General features: G+C 38.9%; 1 protein-coding gene across 1 annotated transcript in view; it reads left to right on the forward strand.

Annotated features, from left to right (window-relative positions):
* The window catches only part of LOC104401717 (usherin-like), a gene marked incomplete at its 3' end in the record, with an annotated part of 99,158 nt that overhangs the window by 41,739 nt on the left and 41,365 nt on the right, over nt 1–16,054 (forward strand). Inside the window, exons 9-10 of the mRNA XM_010009391.1 lie at nt 5,581–5,776; nt 6,561–6,691. Of these exons, the coding sequence (XP_010007693.1) occupies nt 5,581–5,776; nt 6,561–6,691 (327 nt within the window). The remainder of the gene's footprint in view (nt 1–5,580; nt 5,777–6,560; nt 6,692–16,054) is intronic.

Consider the following 16,054-nt stretch of genomic DNA (forward strand, 5'->3'; position numbering starts at 1 on the left):
TTTTTGTGAGCTCTGTGCCATAATTTGTGTATCCAGGGGACAGGCCTGGGAGGAAGATGGTTATGCCAGAATAAAAAGAAAGGAAATCAAGCAGGCAGATGGTTGACTTGTGTGTTAGGAAACGGCAAGCTAAGAGGCACATAGTGCAATAGTCTCATCTGCCTGATAATTTTAGATAACTTTGACATGTCTGTGGAAGTTATGGGTTTGTCCATGAATCCATCCCTGGAAAACGGGTGTAATTTCACAGTTCCAAGATCCAGGCTTCTACAACAATTTGTGTACAAGCATTGCTGAAATACGGAAGGAACCTGTTGCAGTCTCAGATAGCTCGTGATTTGCTGCACAGGTAATGACATGCTGAAGGAACTGTGAAGTGGTCATTCTGACCTGATGTTTTGACCTGAAGTCTGTAAGTTTTCTTAAGAGGTACGCAGATGTCAACTAGCATTATGGTTGTATTGTTACCTCTCGGAATTAAGAGGGCTGTTCCTGTCTGAAAAGCATTTTCAGGGGCTTATCCACTGTGCAGGATATTTCTTTCTTTTCATGTGAAGAAATCCAGACACATCTGGGCTGGTGCTTCAAAGTTGTTGGAAGTAGCTGTCATAGATCATAGCGCAACATAGATTTATTGCATTTCTATGATTTTTCACATATTCCATGTAAATGGTGAAGTGATTAGCCAGTTTGTGGGGATTTTTGGCTTCTTTTACCCCACTAAAACTATTATTAAAAAAATAAGATAAATTCCCGTGTCGCAGCTTCCTCGAAAGAGTGAAATTAACACTATAATAACTAGCAGCTAGGCTACAGCACTCCCTACTCATAGAATGGTAGAATAGTTAGGGTTGGAAGGGACCTTAAGATCACCCAGTTCCAACCCCACCACCATGGGCAGGGATGCCTCACCCTAGACCAATGTCGCCCAAGGCTCTGTCCAACCTGGCCTTGAACACTGCCAGGGATGAGGCATTTACCACTTCTCTGGGCAAGCCATTCCAGTGCCTCAGCACCCTCACAGTAAAGAACTACTTCCTTGTATCTAACCTGAACTGTCCCTGTGTGAGTTTAAGCCCATCACCCCTTGTCCTGTCGCTACAGTCCTTGATGAAGAGTTCCCCTCCAGCATCCTTGTAGGCACCCTTCAGACACTGGAAGCTGCTCTGAGGTCACCATGCAGCTTCTCTTCTCCAGGCTGAACTGCCCCAAATTCAAAGGCTTATTCCAAATAGACAAGGTAGAAAGAAGGAGAAATAAATACAAGATCTCCTACAATATAATATCCATAGCAAGTTAGAGCTTTGGTAAAACAGAACACATTCTGAACTCATCAGCTGCAAAATATACCTTCACCCCCTCTTTTATTTTACAGAAGTCCTACAAGGTTGGAGTCTAAATGTGAGTTAGATTGAGTGGATGCTTGATTTGTAAATAGCTTTGAATTTTAATCCTGGAGAATTTAAGTGTGAATTAATTTACTGAGTGGCCTGATTGTCAGAATTAGTGTGGTTGCATAGGCTTTGATTTTGTAGGACTTGCTATGACTTCAAGTAACTTGACCCAAAAAAAGCATAAACGAAAGAGGAACTGAGTGAAAGTATATTTCATGCTGCCTGACAACATCTTTGCCAGTGTTTGATATCTCAGTTGCATCCCACTATCCCATTGCCAGTTGAATCTGGCATTCAGATGCCAGATCTTACTCTATTTGCCAGTCAGGTTCTTTGTCAGTTCCTTTGCCATTGCAAAGCAGCAGAAGTATGTTTTCTTAGCATACTACTTTACATATAGTATTTGTAAACCACCTGCAATGTCTGTGCTTAGTTTCTGAAATGATGTTGCATCCTTTTAAAGTTACACAAAGTATTATGATGGAACCACATAAGACACTCTTCTATTCTGTTTTTCTTAACCACTTGGGATCACTTAGAATGTTCTAGGGTTTTTTATTTTGTTTTGTTTTTCCTAATAAGACCTGTTTTTTAAGTTTAAAACCTGTTTGGTCTTTGGGGAGTTCACAAGAAGCAGATATGGTTCAAACCTCTGCTAACATGTAGTCTTGATAGATAGTCAAATGCTGTAGGGAGGGTGCTGAGGAAAAGCCATGGGGAAATTAAGGTGACTGCCTTCAGAGCAGGACTAAGCTGCACTGGAATAGCTATTGCCTAGAAGCCACATTTGTTTGGCTAATGAAGCTAAATGCAGTGAATGCATACTGTCCATTTGGGTACAGACTGGGACCTTGTAGGAAGGGAAAAATAGTGTGTGATTAACTATCCTATTATAGTCAACACTTACAGGGCAGCATAAACAAACATGGTTGGGTGATGCACAGAATAGAGTTTTGCAAAGACAAGGCAGCATTCCAAAATGCTTGAGAAAGTGGCATTCTGATCTTGATACCACTTCAGCAGATTGTAAAATCTGTGTACTGTTAATAACACATGCAGTACATTATACATGTGCTTCTGTAAGTATTATAGGTGTGTGTATATGCACTGGTTATTGCAGCTGAACTTTGACTGGGAGGTGAGAGATGGGAACTCCTACACAGGTTAGGAAAAGAGAGAGAATAAATCCTATGTAAGAACATCAAGAAAAGAAGGATGCCACCCAGAGGCATGCAGTGGGATATTTGGAAAGTGTTGCACTAGAAGGTTCTAGTTATTACAAGTCTTGTTAGTGTTGCCTTCTGAAGTCTTTCTTCGAATATTTGTGGACTGTTTCTTCAGAGGCACTGTTCTCAGCATTCTTAGTGACTAATAAGGAACTTGGCACATACAGGCTTAGGCTGAAGTCACTGGTGAACTTCCCATAAGTGCTGGATACAGGAATTTTGAGAAGGTAAGCTTTTAATGGTAATTGTAGTAAAAAACCCAAAACTTGAATCAATTATCGGAAATAAGGTTTTAGTCTTAATTTTAGACTAAGGAATTGGGCCAAGATGAGGTAGGTAATTCGATCATCCTGCTCTATGTAAGATTTTCTCAGGAAACTCTTATCAGAGGAGGTGAGTGGTTCAGGTACTGTATAGCAAGTGGACATGTTTGGTATTGTCCATAGGTAAAAATCTTATATTTACCATGTTCTCTGAAGGGCCTAGATGTAACTGAGAATAAGGGCATCTGCATGTTTGTAGGTTTTACAGTTGTGGAGGAAGGCTTGTTTGTCAAGAATTAATGTTCTTTGTAAATTTGTTGCTAGCCTTCAGATTTGCCACAGGCTTTTGGGGAAGTTACCCATCTGTTTTATATGTGGTAGCCAGGAATTGAAACTGAATCTCTTAATACCTTTGAAAATCTCAACAATTTTGCTTTGAACAAAAGCAGAGTTTACGTTTGATCAATTAAGACATCAAGATTGCCATCTGTACACCGTCCTGCTACCAAAAGTGACGGTTAAACACACCAGGTCTTGAAGTGAAATGCAATTCTTAGCCTAATAAAGGTGTGACAAACTCAGCAGGGTGAGGCGGATGGAGGTCCAGTGCACGTTTTGACTGCATACAATTGGAAATTCAGGGCTGACAGGTTGGTAGCTGTTTCTGTACTGTTTGCTTTTCAAGGAGGACATAATTCCTTAGATATTCTGCAAGGAGGAAGCCACATGAGTGGGATAGTTTGGATGGGAGCTAGGGTTTCTTGCTTGTGCTTCCCAAGTTGTGCAATGCCTGAATGAACCCCATCGTTTCATGTTGGTGGTGCTGTGTAATGCTGATTTTCCTCAAAGTACAGACAAAGGGAATGACTAGAGAGAGGAAAGATAGTTGTGAATGAAGGAAGGACATGAACAAGTTTAACCTGTGTAACTTGTGTAACAGTTAGGTCAAGGTGTTCCCCTCAGTGTACTTAAACTGGGTTATATCACAATTAGGCAGTGATTCTTCTGATAATCAAAGGTCAGAATTGAAAGTCTCAAGCAAAGCCCTGCTAATTTTCAACCTGAAACCTCCTTTTTTTCTCTCACTGTGGTAATGTTGTGGGGTTTTGTTGTGTTGTTTTTAACAGATTGCAAAAAGGTGCAGTGACTATTATTATCTTACCCTTCTTACTGCTAATTTCATTTATTAAAACTAGATTTCAGCAGATAAATTCTTACGCTTTTGTTTTCTTTCCCATGGTGGCTTTTGTGATGAACTGTGACTGTTCTGCAATTCTTGGACACTCTTAAGCTTTTTTGCTAATTCACTTTCACATATTACCCACAGTTGATGCTTTCCCAGCATCAGCTGTAAGTGAAAGTGCTTAGAAACTTCAGTATAGTTCCGTAATTGTCAGCATATGGGTGATGTAGGCACACTGGGCCTAAATAATTGTAATAGTGCTTGGAATAATAGCCATGAAGAAAGATAAGCACACTTCTGGAACTTAAGAAGAAAGAAGTTGCCCAAATACTTTACAGAAGCAACTTATGTTAAGCATTTGAATTCCTTCTGGAAGATGGAAATGACAAGTGCAATGTATTTTGTTTCTTAGATCCAGGAAGGCACCACTGTTTTGGGAATGGAGTTTCACTAATGCTGCTTAAATTAAAAACAATCTAAACAAACATGTCTCCAGTGCCAACATGTACAACTTTTTGAGTCAATTTCATAAAAACTAGTTGGATTCTTCACCATAAAGAGAATGTAACTGGCCAAAATGCTATCCATTCATTAAGAAATCCAATTTGTTTTTAGTTCCTGATGAACAAGTACGCACACTATATTTCCTTCTTGAATAGAGTGTATTATGAACTGAAGATTATTCCAACTTCACATTCTTCATAAAGCTCTCCTTAGCAGGTAATATTGTGAGTTCATCCAAATAAAAGATGAGGTCCTGGCTTGCTCCTCAACTACTGAAAAATCCTTTTACTGGTTTGGATTTAAGCTAATGAAGTACTTGAATATCATTAATCTTTGTATCTGATAAATATGAAAAGAAGAAAACGAGATAGTTTTGTTTAGGTGTCTCTTTAAACACTGGACCTTTTATGCTATTATTCATTAGTGTCATTTAAAATATAACTTGACAGAGCTGAATATGTGTAGAGATTTGTGGGTTTTGTTTAAAACTTCTTTCTTGAAAATTTTATGAGATAAATGCACATTTAACATTGCTGATGTTTTAGATACTCTGTTCAGCATCACATATTTGGCCGTAGGAGGTATTTTGTTTCACTCACAAGGTCAAATGGTAACTGAACAAACTAAATCATTGTTTAAAATACATCCAAATGGATGCATTGGGCGAATATGTCGTCTGTGCCTCAAACACTGTAGGTGCCATTTTGCATCTTTGGAGGTTTAACTATATCTGAATCTCGGGATGCTTGCCTGTGTCGAGTACCTAAATACTTAAAATGTTATTCTTCTGGCCACCTTCCTTGATTCTAATCTGTTGTTAAAGTAACTTAAAAAGATGAAAAAATAGATTGTTTTGTTATTTTTCTATATTCTTTCTCACTTGTCTAAACCTCAATATCATTAATATTTAGATGGGGGAAAACACATAGAACAGAACATGACTATAAAGAGAGTAGAATGGTGTTCTTGGAAGGTAAAGAACTAGGTTGTTTTGTTTTGTTCTCCTCCAGTGTGACCACTGTTTGCCGTTGTACAACGACAAACCTTTTCGTCCAGGTGACCAAGTTCATGCCTATAATTGCAAACCTTGTCAATGCTACAGCCATGCAGTAAGCTGCCACTATGACTTGGCAATGGACCCTTTTCCTCAGGAACACTACAGAGGCGGTGGAGGTGTGTGTGATAACTGTCAACATAACACTGCCGGTGAGTCACGCAAGAGAGAATGGATGGTTTATTTTACAGTAATTTTTTGGCTAAGTTTTGTGTCAGCTGAAATTAGTAATCCTCAATGGCTGACATTCCAATAAATTCTCCTGTATGTGTATTTTTAAGCTATCCAGATAGTGCAGTAATTACAATCATGTCCATTCTTAAGCTAGAGGAAGATACAGCTAAAATTTGATCCAATCTTCTGTAAGATCTTCCACTCAAAAGGCATTCTAATAAAGAATTAGAATGTGAAGTTTCAAAGCTGTTCCCATTACACGTGCTGGGGTGTTTAAATACAGAATGTCATCTTTGTAATTGATAACATCCTAAAAATGTTCTTGAATTTTACTCTAATGTCAGTTGCTTCCTCATTGACTAAAGGTTTCTATTCTGTGTTAAGTAGCATATTGAATAGTTTTTAATCATTCTTTTCTATTTCAGTTTTCTTGGCTTTGTCTAGTAAAGGGGAAAAAAAGAAAAATTTCAGGTTCAGTGATAATTTTTCCAAAAAATGTATAGGCATTTGCATGGCACAGCTTTTATATAAGTGTGGTATTATATAACAGATGGAAGTTTAATGGAGTAAAACATAGTTTGTAACAGGTTCATTGTTTCATATGCTCTGGATCACTAAATTGGCAGGTAGAGATGAAAGGTGCATTAAAACGGACGTCCTGAAAATTATAGAATTCTCTCAAAGGAATAGTCTTTAATTTTGAATTATACAGCTAATCTTAATGAATTGGAAGTCATAATGCATAACCTTTCTTTCATGCAGGAAGGAACTGTGAGCTGTGCAAGGATTTCCATTACAGACAAGCAGGTGCAGATCTTTCAGCCATTGATGTTTGCAAACCCTGTGACTGTTATGCAACAGGCACCAAAAATAAGAGCCTTCAGTGTGATAATGTAAGTAAACCTCAATACAGAAAAGCGACAAAACATTTTAATCAGTTGGGTAGACAGCAGTAAGATTTTACAGTGTATTTAGATGATGACTACTTTAATGAAAATGCTTAAGTTCAGCCTTTCCAAAATGATAATTGACTTACATTGGAGTCTGAAAGCTGAGAAAACGCTAAGAGCAATTTGAGATGTATTGTTGAAGAGTTCTTCACCTGTGTCAGCAATAGACAGAAAAGATGCTGTATGAATTGTCAGAAGTAAGTACTAATTTGGGGGTACTAACAGGTACCCGTGCACTAAGTGATGTTATAACATCCAGGTCTTGAGTGTTTTTGAAGGTCTTGATACTGTCTTAAAATTAATAATAGATTTTGAATATTCAGGCAGTAATATGAGCCTAAAATCGAGCTAAAATTAAGCTAGCTTTCTCTCTAATAAGACAAGGATTGATCTCCCTTTTAATGCATAAAGTCCATCTAAAAAGAAAAAGAAACCCATAAGGTGATGATGAAGAGAAAATGCCTTCAGCTAGGCTTTTTAAACCTGTAGACCTCACTGACGTACAAGACGTATAGTCTGGTAACAGATTTCTCTCTAACTTTCAAAACATGCATGTTGAAACCAAGCAGGAAAAGCAGCTGAAGTCTTGAAAATGTCTCAAAGATATCTTGTGGTTCATGTTCTATTCACATATGCCTTGTCCATTGCCAAAATCCACTTTTGTTCAGAATAGGGAAGAAAACAAATCCTTAAAAATACTTTAAAGGTAGAACTTGTTCTACAGGGAATTGAGATAGAACTTCTTCAGCTTGTTGCTGCATTTGCCATCTCTTCTTTTTCTCCAAACTTCTTTTGTAAAACAATCTTTAGCATTTTTTATATGATGTCTCTCATTACTAATTTTATTTAACAGTAAGCTCTTGTGGATCCTGTTGTGCTTTCATCCTTGGTTCTGTAGTGGTGCAGATACATGCTCGGTTTGACTCAGTGCACCTTCACAGGATTCATGCATTGGTGTATATGCTGAGTGATAGGCAGATTTAGCACAATGTGGGTTTTAAAATAATCCCCTGTAGTACAAATCAAAATTGATTTAGAATTTTCTGTCTTCTGAAGATGATATTTTTTGCCAACATCACTGAAATGGAAAAAAACCCACAACCCAGCCCCAAACTTGAAACCTACAAGTAACATGTTACAACTATTTTTCAAGCCGTAGGAAAAAATACAAACAAATGCTGATTTTGCATCCATGCTTTGTGGTGAAACGTTAAACTAAACCAACTTTAGCTTTTGGGGAATATAATCAGGGGAAGAGTAGTTTACAGAAATCACTGCTTTATAGTGAAATGCACAAGAACATTGATGAAGCTTGACTATGAAAATGTGAAATGGGAAAAAATGGAGGAGACTGTATTGCTCAATAAAGCATCAGTTGACTGCTGCAGTAGAAGCAGAGCACGGAGGAATGATTAAGAGGCATTAAAGAATAGATTAATAAGGCTGAGGACTAAAGGCTGGATTGAATTACAAGAAATAGGAAGGCATTAGTGAAGGAAGTGTTTCCAAATTTGACCTGTGGAAGATGGAATCATAAGGAGTAAAGACCCTACTCATGAAAATTAATTGTCATGTCGCAATGATAATTTTGAAGGAAATATGCCAAAAATGGGATAGGATGCACTTTTACTGCATAACTTAACATTTTCTGCAGATAAGGACCCTACTCATGAAAATTAATTGTCATGTCTCAATGATAATTTTGAAGGAAATATACCAAAAATGGGATAGGATGAACTTTTACTGCATAACTTAACATTTTCTGCAGTTCATCAACATTTTTTGCTTTTCACAAAGTGCCAGTTGTGTCACTAAGTTCCAAGAGGTACAGAGTTCCAAAATGAATCCATTGAATCACAACTTAGCAGTCTGAATCCCATAGAATATTTGCTCCCTTGCATAGATTCTCAGGTCTCATACATCTGTAGATCACACTCACTTACAGATCAGTGTGTAACTTCACTTGTATTTTAAAGTGAAAGCCAACATATTAAACCCCTTCAAACTTATAAGTTTATATCGTGTAATGGTAAGTGGGTTTTGAGAAGAGTGGTGTAGCAGTGCATCCGTGAGCAGTCCCTTAGACCTTTTTTCCAGAGAGTGAAATTTTCCCCTTGAGTCTGGTGGGTACAAGAGAGAGATTTGCAGCAGCCACTGTCCACTTCTTTGCTTCTTATTAACATCCAATCACTGTATAAAAGGGACGTGTTGGTTGTGTTCTCTTTGTGAATATTTGTCATAAAATATTTCACTCAGAAAGTTCAGATGAATTTAGATGCCTGAGTTCTATGAGAATGAAAGAAGCATTGGATGTCTTCTTCCCTTCTCCCTAACCATTCACACATGAGAAAATTCTTGCCAGAATACTGCTGATGTGATCATTCTTGCTTGTATAGAGAGCTGGAGATTTATTTCTTCTGGCTCTTTTTCCACAATCCTTGACTCATTTTCCTGTACTGCTTTTTACCCAAACTGCTCTACAAATGCTTATATATTCAGTCAGGTACAGCAGTTTGTAGTCCTTTCATGATTCTATTATAATATGCCATATATAATGCTGTGGAAAAAAACCCCACTCTTTTCCTAGGATTTGTTCCAGGCAAAGCTGGAAATACTGCTATTGCTTTTACATAGTCTTTGGAAGTACCATTCTGGTGGCAGCGAGTTTAGGCATCTTTAGTCAGCTTTTGCTGATTTTAAAGAATTTATTCTTACCATGCAAATAAATCATTGAATTATTAGTGTTGGAAAGGACCTTAAGCTCATCTAATTCCAACCCCCTGCCACGGGCAGGAACATCTCTCACTAGACCAGGTTGCTCCAAACCCTGTCCAATCTGGTTTTGAACACTGCCAGGGGTGGAGCATTTACCACTTCTTTGGGCAACCTGTTCCAGTGCCTCAGCACCCTCTCACAGTAAAGAATTTCTTCCTTATATTGTTGCAAAGAAGCTGTATTTTACTGCAGAGGATATTTTTCAGAGTTGCAAAGACTGAATTGCCTTTTGATGAGGTGGTAGCTGTATGGGCTTATGTTGCAAGAAAAGTCATTGTAAGGCATGAAGATGAACAAAATGTTAGTTACTGTTTTCTCTGAGAAGTCAAATGAAAATCGATTCCAGTGCTACCAAGTAAACTTCTGAGTAGGCTTCAGATTTGATCTTTCTGTACATCCCTAAATATTGCTCTTTTGAATTTCTTTATTTTTCCCTCAATTTTGAATGTTTTATATATTTTTTTAATGGAAAATGGAAAAGCTAGCTAATAGCTATTGTATTTGAAGCCAAAGTAGAATGTTCCTGATAATTTTACTTCTGAGTTGATAAATTCTTTGATCCTAAATTAAAGTGAGCATTACCCTGTTTGAATTTTTCCACCTGCATGGTTTTCAACCCATGTATTGTGGTTGACAGGAAATAAATAACTGGAATGTGTGTTAGAAGAGAAAGAACATAGATGAAGCAGTTAGTTAAGGGCATTTTGGTCAACAGATGTATTCTCCAAATAAAATAAGGAATATAAAGGATGCAAACTTGTCAATGATGAGCTTGTGTGAATAGTGGAGTCCATAAAAAATCAAGTTATAAAATGTTGTGTGTATTCTGAATCCTGGAATTTGTTTTGTGTAAGGCCTTTAATATTATTCCTAAACTGAAGGAAAATGGGCTTTTTATGTTAAATAACTGTATGGCTTCATTCCTGATCGGTTTTGTACCATGGAAATGCTGGTTTTCTGTGACTGATTGTCAAGTATTTTTGGGATTTGGTCCACTTCCACTCTTTGGAGTGTCATGGGCAGAGGGTAAACACCTCATTTCACATTTTGTACACAAGTAGTAGAAAGTTACTGACTTCTGAAAGTCATCATATGCAATGACAAGAAGAGATAGCAGGGGAGTGAAAAAGAACTTCATTATTGCTGCTTATTCAATTTTCAGTTCCCAAAGCTGATAGAGCAAGAATACTCTCAGGTATTTGGTGGTCAGACCATTAACCTATGTATGTGAGCCAGCACGCCATACAGTTCTCATTTCCTAAACTGAACAAAAGGAAAAGTCCTCAGCCCCCTTGCTCCCTCCTCCTAGTTGCTGAGATTGCAGTCAACTGGATTCTGGGGTCCTTGCCAGATTTGCATCAAGGAAGGTAGTGAGAAGTATATGATTAGCATTTATATCAAAAAGGCAGAACATCGAGATTGGTACCAATCAATTGCAAAGCCAGCAATGACAGGATGAACAGAAAAAATTGCATGTAGGACCTAAATATATCCATGGATCTTAACATGTAAATTTTAGGGCATCACCAGCTGGTGAAGGGAAGGTGCTTCTGTCCTTGTAGAGAGTAAATAACCGAAATTAGTAGTGACTCTGCCAATTGCAAAAGTTTTTTGTCATTTGTTTCAAAAACGGAAGTTAGTTTTTGTAAAAGAAATTTAGAAAGCGCCAGTATTAGGTGTGTTTTTAGTAGCATCAAGCGACTTCTCATATTTAGTCCCCAGAATTTGAGAGACTTTCTGATTATGTTGCTGGCAGTATGTTTCTTCTATTACAGACACCAAAGAATAGCTGTTATAGGGGTGTTCCAGGAGAAAAAGGTGCTTATAAATTTCAGAAAGGCTTAGGCCAGGTATATATTCTTTTTTCCCAGCAAATTCCATTTTATACTTTGGAAATACATATTGTCAACAAGATTTTAAGTAGTCAGAGGACAGATTTCTGAGACCAAGGTATGTATGTGTTGAATATCTACTAGATAGGCTCTACGGCTATATAGTTTGCTGCCCCCTAAACAATAATTAAGGCAATTGTTTGGAATATGGCGCCCTTTTTCCTGGGTATTTAGATCTCTTCTTAAATGCTTATATTAGTTTAGTAACTGGACAGAGAGAGGGTTCCTGAGCAAGCTCCTTTTTTTAATTTGAGTTTTTAGATGTGATGAGTTAGAGTATCCCCCAATTAAAAAGTGCTATTATTACAGTCTACAGCAGTGTGAACTGCTTACTACATCTAACGCTCAGAAATGTCAAGTACTCTGCTTCCAGATTAAATACAGTGATGCAGTAGCTGTGATTTGTGCAGGAGGAAATTGCTTGCATACTTTCTATAACTGTTTGCATTCAAGGATACGGGACTAAAGCGTACTTCATATGTGAATTATAAATGACACAAGGGACACATGCCAACTCAGCATCAGTGATTTTCCATATCAAATAACAATTGTAATTATGAGGTCCCAAGATACACCACCACTTGGTAGTAATGCTTGGCCAGACTCATTTTTGTGGTGAACAATCTAGACAGATATTTTCCATAAGTGATTTAGTACCAAGGCAGTCATGTTAATAGGCTCTTTCTGTCTGCTTACTGTTTGGGTCAGAACCAGGCCTCTCGGGCATAAGCAATGTGAGAACAGGTTGCTTTCTACTCTTCTATAACCAGCATAATTAAAGGCTTATTTCTTTAAATGACAGATAGCATTTGGATGGGGGGGAGGAGGGGAAGGTTCAGTAATATCTCCAGTGCAAACTGGTGAAATCCAAGATAAAAAAAAGCTTTAAATATTAATTGCTACCAGTACTGTCAATGTTACCATTGCTTCTAGAATAAGCTATATTCATAGAAATAATAATAGCAATAACGACAGTTACTTTGCTTCATAATTCACTTAGTTTTTTATGTAGTTGTAGAAATAGTTTGTCCTACTATTTTGGTGTAGATTTCCATACTGTAACCTGGGGTACACCTATTTCTGTGGTGTTACAAACATTTGTCAGCTTCTTTGTAGTAATATCCACTGCCAAGCATTTCACAGTGCTTCTGTATTATTTTGGTGCTTCTCTGTCTGTACAGAGAAATTAAAGATATTATTTTTCTTTATTTCCCATTTTTAAGCCACGCTTTCTCCAAATCAAGCCCAATCATTAGTTTCTTTCCTAAATTTCATGCAGTAACCTATTTTCCTATGAACTTGAGATCACACATGTAACTAATTTTGCTGTTCTGTTTTTGCGATCACATCGTTCATATGTAATCTGCAGAGGGCCATTATCACTTCCAGCTTATTTTCCACATTATTGTTTCTTCACAAGTCTTTTTTATTTCACATTTGATGTCTATTTCCTATGTGTTGTCAAACTTCTGCATTTACTTCAGCTACACCTGGGTCGGCACAGCTACAGGCTGGGTGGAGAAGACGTTCAGAGCAGCCCTGCGGAGAAGGACTTGGGGGTGGTGGTTGATGAGAAGCCTGACATGAGCTGGCTTCAGCTTGAGCGCAGAAACCAACCATATCCTGGGCTGTATCAAAAGAAGTGTGACCAGCAGGTCAAAGGAGGTGATCCTGCCCCTCCACTCTGCTCTTGTGAGACCTCACTTGGAGTATTGTGTAAAGTTCTGGTGTCCTCAACATAAAAAGGACATGGAGCTGTTGGAGCACGTCCAGCGGCGGCCATGAGGATGAGAAGAGGGCAGGAGCACCTCCCATATGAAGACAGGCTGAGCAAATTGGGGCTGTTCAGCCTGGAGAAGAGAAGGCTGCATGGAGACCTCAGAAGGGGGCCTGCAAGGATGCTGGAGAGGGACTCTTTGTTAGGGACTGTAGTGGTAGGACAAGGGGTGATGGGTTTAAACTTAAACAAGGGAAGTTTAGATTAGATAAAAGGAAGAAGTTCTTCACAGTGAGGGTGGTGAGGTGCTGGAATGGGTTGCCCAAGGAAGTTGTGAATGCTCCAACCCTGGCAGTGTCCAAGGCCAGGTTGGACAGAGCCTTGGGCGACATAGTTTAGTGTGTGGTGTCCCTGCTCATGGCAGGGGGGTTGGAACTAGATGCTCTTAAGGTCCTTTCCAACCCAAACCATTTTATGATTCTATGATTTTAGAGTATTTGCACTAATAATGCTGAAAATCAACCCACCGAGGGAGATCCCAGCACAGCAGTGCCCACCCCGATCAGGGCACAGTCTTGTGGCACTGAGACATGGCCAAGTGCTCATAACAGGACCCTCAGACAACCCCAAACAAGGCAAAGTGATAAATCAGGTCCGGGGTCCATTCAGCGGGTCCAGTCTGGAGCCAGCAGGAGATGAGGCTGAAGACATGGCTGCAGCCTAAGTCCAAGAGAGCCTTCCAGGGCGACAGGCACAACGCTCCATATCCCAGGGTGGGCGCAGATGCCCACACTAGGTTTTATCTGGAGCTGCTGGGATACATGCAGAGGGTGTGAGTGGAGGCCCCAAGTGGGCTGCTCAGGGCCATTAAAGCTGGTTGCTGCCCCTCGAGGTCATGATGGTGCTGGCTGGAGCCTCCTGAGCAGAGGTAATCTATGGGGCTTGTAAGCATATTCTCCCTTCTGTATTCAGTGTGCTACTGAAATACTGAAGAGCTTAGCATCCATGGCAATCAGTTACAGAACCCTACAAAACCTTCCCAGTTTTACGACTCCTTTTAGCTATTTTTTCCCTCCTCCATCTACTGTTTTTATGTGGAGCATATTTCTCAACTGTTTCTCTAAATTTCTGCACAGCTATTTGAAGTGTATGCGGTAATATGGGGTGCATTAGAGTGGCATATTTTCCTTAGCTGATATTCATGTGTCTTATAATGCCATGCTTACTGTAGAAGGCAGGCTTAAAAGTGGAGTTGTATAATTGAGTTTGTTATTCTGTATTTTGAATATTCTTCTGTACTTAATAGATATCTTTCATCTTCGGATGCTGTGTTGGCAGAAAATGGCTGAAGAAGCAGAATGGAAGGGTTTCAAGTCACTTATAGCTAAGACGAAGCCAAACCAGTCATTTGTGAATACAGCCAGAGGTTCCTTTTTGTCTTGTCTGTAGAATGTCTTTTTTCTGCTTGAGTTTTTTTCTACAAGACTTTGAAATCAGTGGTAGGGAAGAATGTCAGTGGATTATTTACAGATCCTTTAGCACATAGAAACCTCTTTTCAGATCTATTAAGAAGGAATATGATACGCCTTCCCCTGTAACAGAAACTTTAATTTCCTATACTTTCCTCAAACTGCCATGAAAGTCTTTCCCTCGTTTTAGACCCAGGAAACCACTTGCCACTTGTGTTGTTTACAGATGGAAAACCCTTTTTTCCGTGATGGCAAGGTAGGAGGAAATTTATCTAAGGAGATCTCCAAGTAGTTTCATTGGCTGGTTTCTGGATGAATATTGTGTTCTTCTGTTAAGACTGTCAAGAGAAAGTTTGGGGACATATATTTTCTGCAACTGAATTGGGTGGAAATTACTGCTTATAATAGCTTGACACTTAAAAATATGCTGAAGATAGTGTTGCTCTTTGCTTCTCTTAGAACTCAGTAATGTGCATATTTCAGTCGTTCCATAAGAAAATGGCTACTAAGCTGCTCATGATTAGACTTGGGTTTCCATGTGTTTATAAGAACAGCTGTACTGGCTGAAATGAGACTTTCATCTAGCAGAGTATCACAGAATCACAGACTGGTTTGGGATGGAAGAGACTGTAAAGCTCATCCAGTTCCAACGCCCTGCCCTGGGCAGGGACACCTTCCGCTACTAGAGCAGGTTGCTCCAAGCCCCTGTGTCCAACCTGGCCTTGAACACTGCCAGGGATGGGGCAGCCACAACTCTGATGGCCTCTCTGATAGTTACCAGTAGCTGGTGTTAAGAAGCACGATCCTTCTGTGATACTACACTTCTCTAGATTCAGTTATTTATTGTTTTGGGACTGAGCCAAACACAGGGCTGAGTTGTCATGTTTGGTGTCCACATCCAGAATTAATCTGACTCATTCTTTAATGCATTTCAAAGAAGTATTGTGTTTTTCTACATACGTTCAAGGTGTACAGGAAAAGTCTGTTTCATTCTTTTAAATTTGCTTTCTGATAATTTCCTGGGTGTGTTCTCCCTGTTACATTGTGAGAAACAATGAGTATTCATTGTGTAATCCATTAATGACTTCATAGGCTTGTATTCCCTACGTTTCAGTCATCTCTTTCCAAACTGAAGTCTTCTTTTCCCCCCGCCCCCAGTCTTTCTCGTTTCTATCTTTGCTTATTCTACTCACTCTGTGACCTCTTTTATTTTAGAGAGGGTAACCAGGTATACAAATTGTGCAAAATGTGGAGATACACAATGTATTTTTATGACAGAATGACATTTTCTGCATAATTTTCAGTTCTTTTCCTATTAATTCCAGTATTCCTATTTCTTTTTTTGACTGCCTCAGAGATTTCAAGTGATTTTTAGGGGGAATGGAGTATCTTTAACAGCTCCTTTCTTGACTGATAATAGCTAATTTTGGACTCAGCACCATCTGTCTAGAGT

Source organism: Nestor notabilis, unplaced genomic scaffold, assembly GCF_000696875.1.
Source record: "Nestor notabilis isolate BGI_N333 unplaced genomic scaffold, ASM69687v1 scaffold3812, whole genome shotgun sequence".
Lineage (NCBI taxonomy): Eukaryota > Metazoa > Chordata > Aves > Psittaciformes > Psittacidae > Nestor > Nestor notabilis.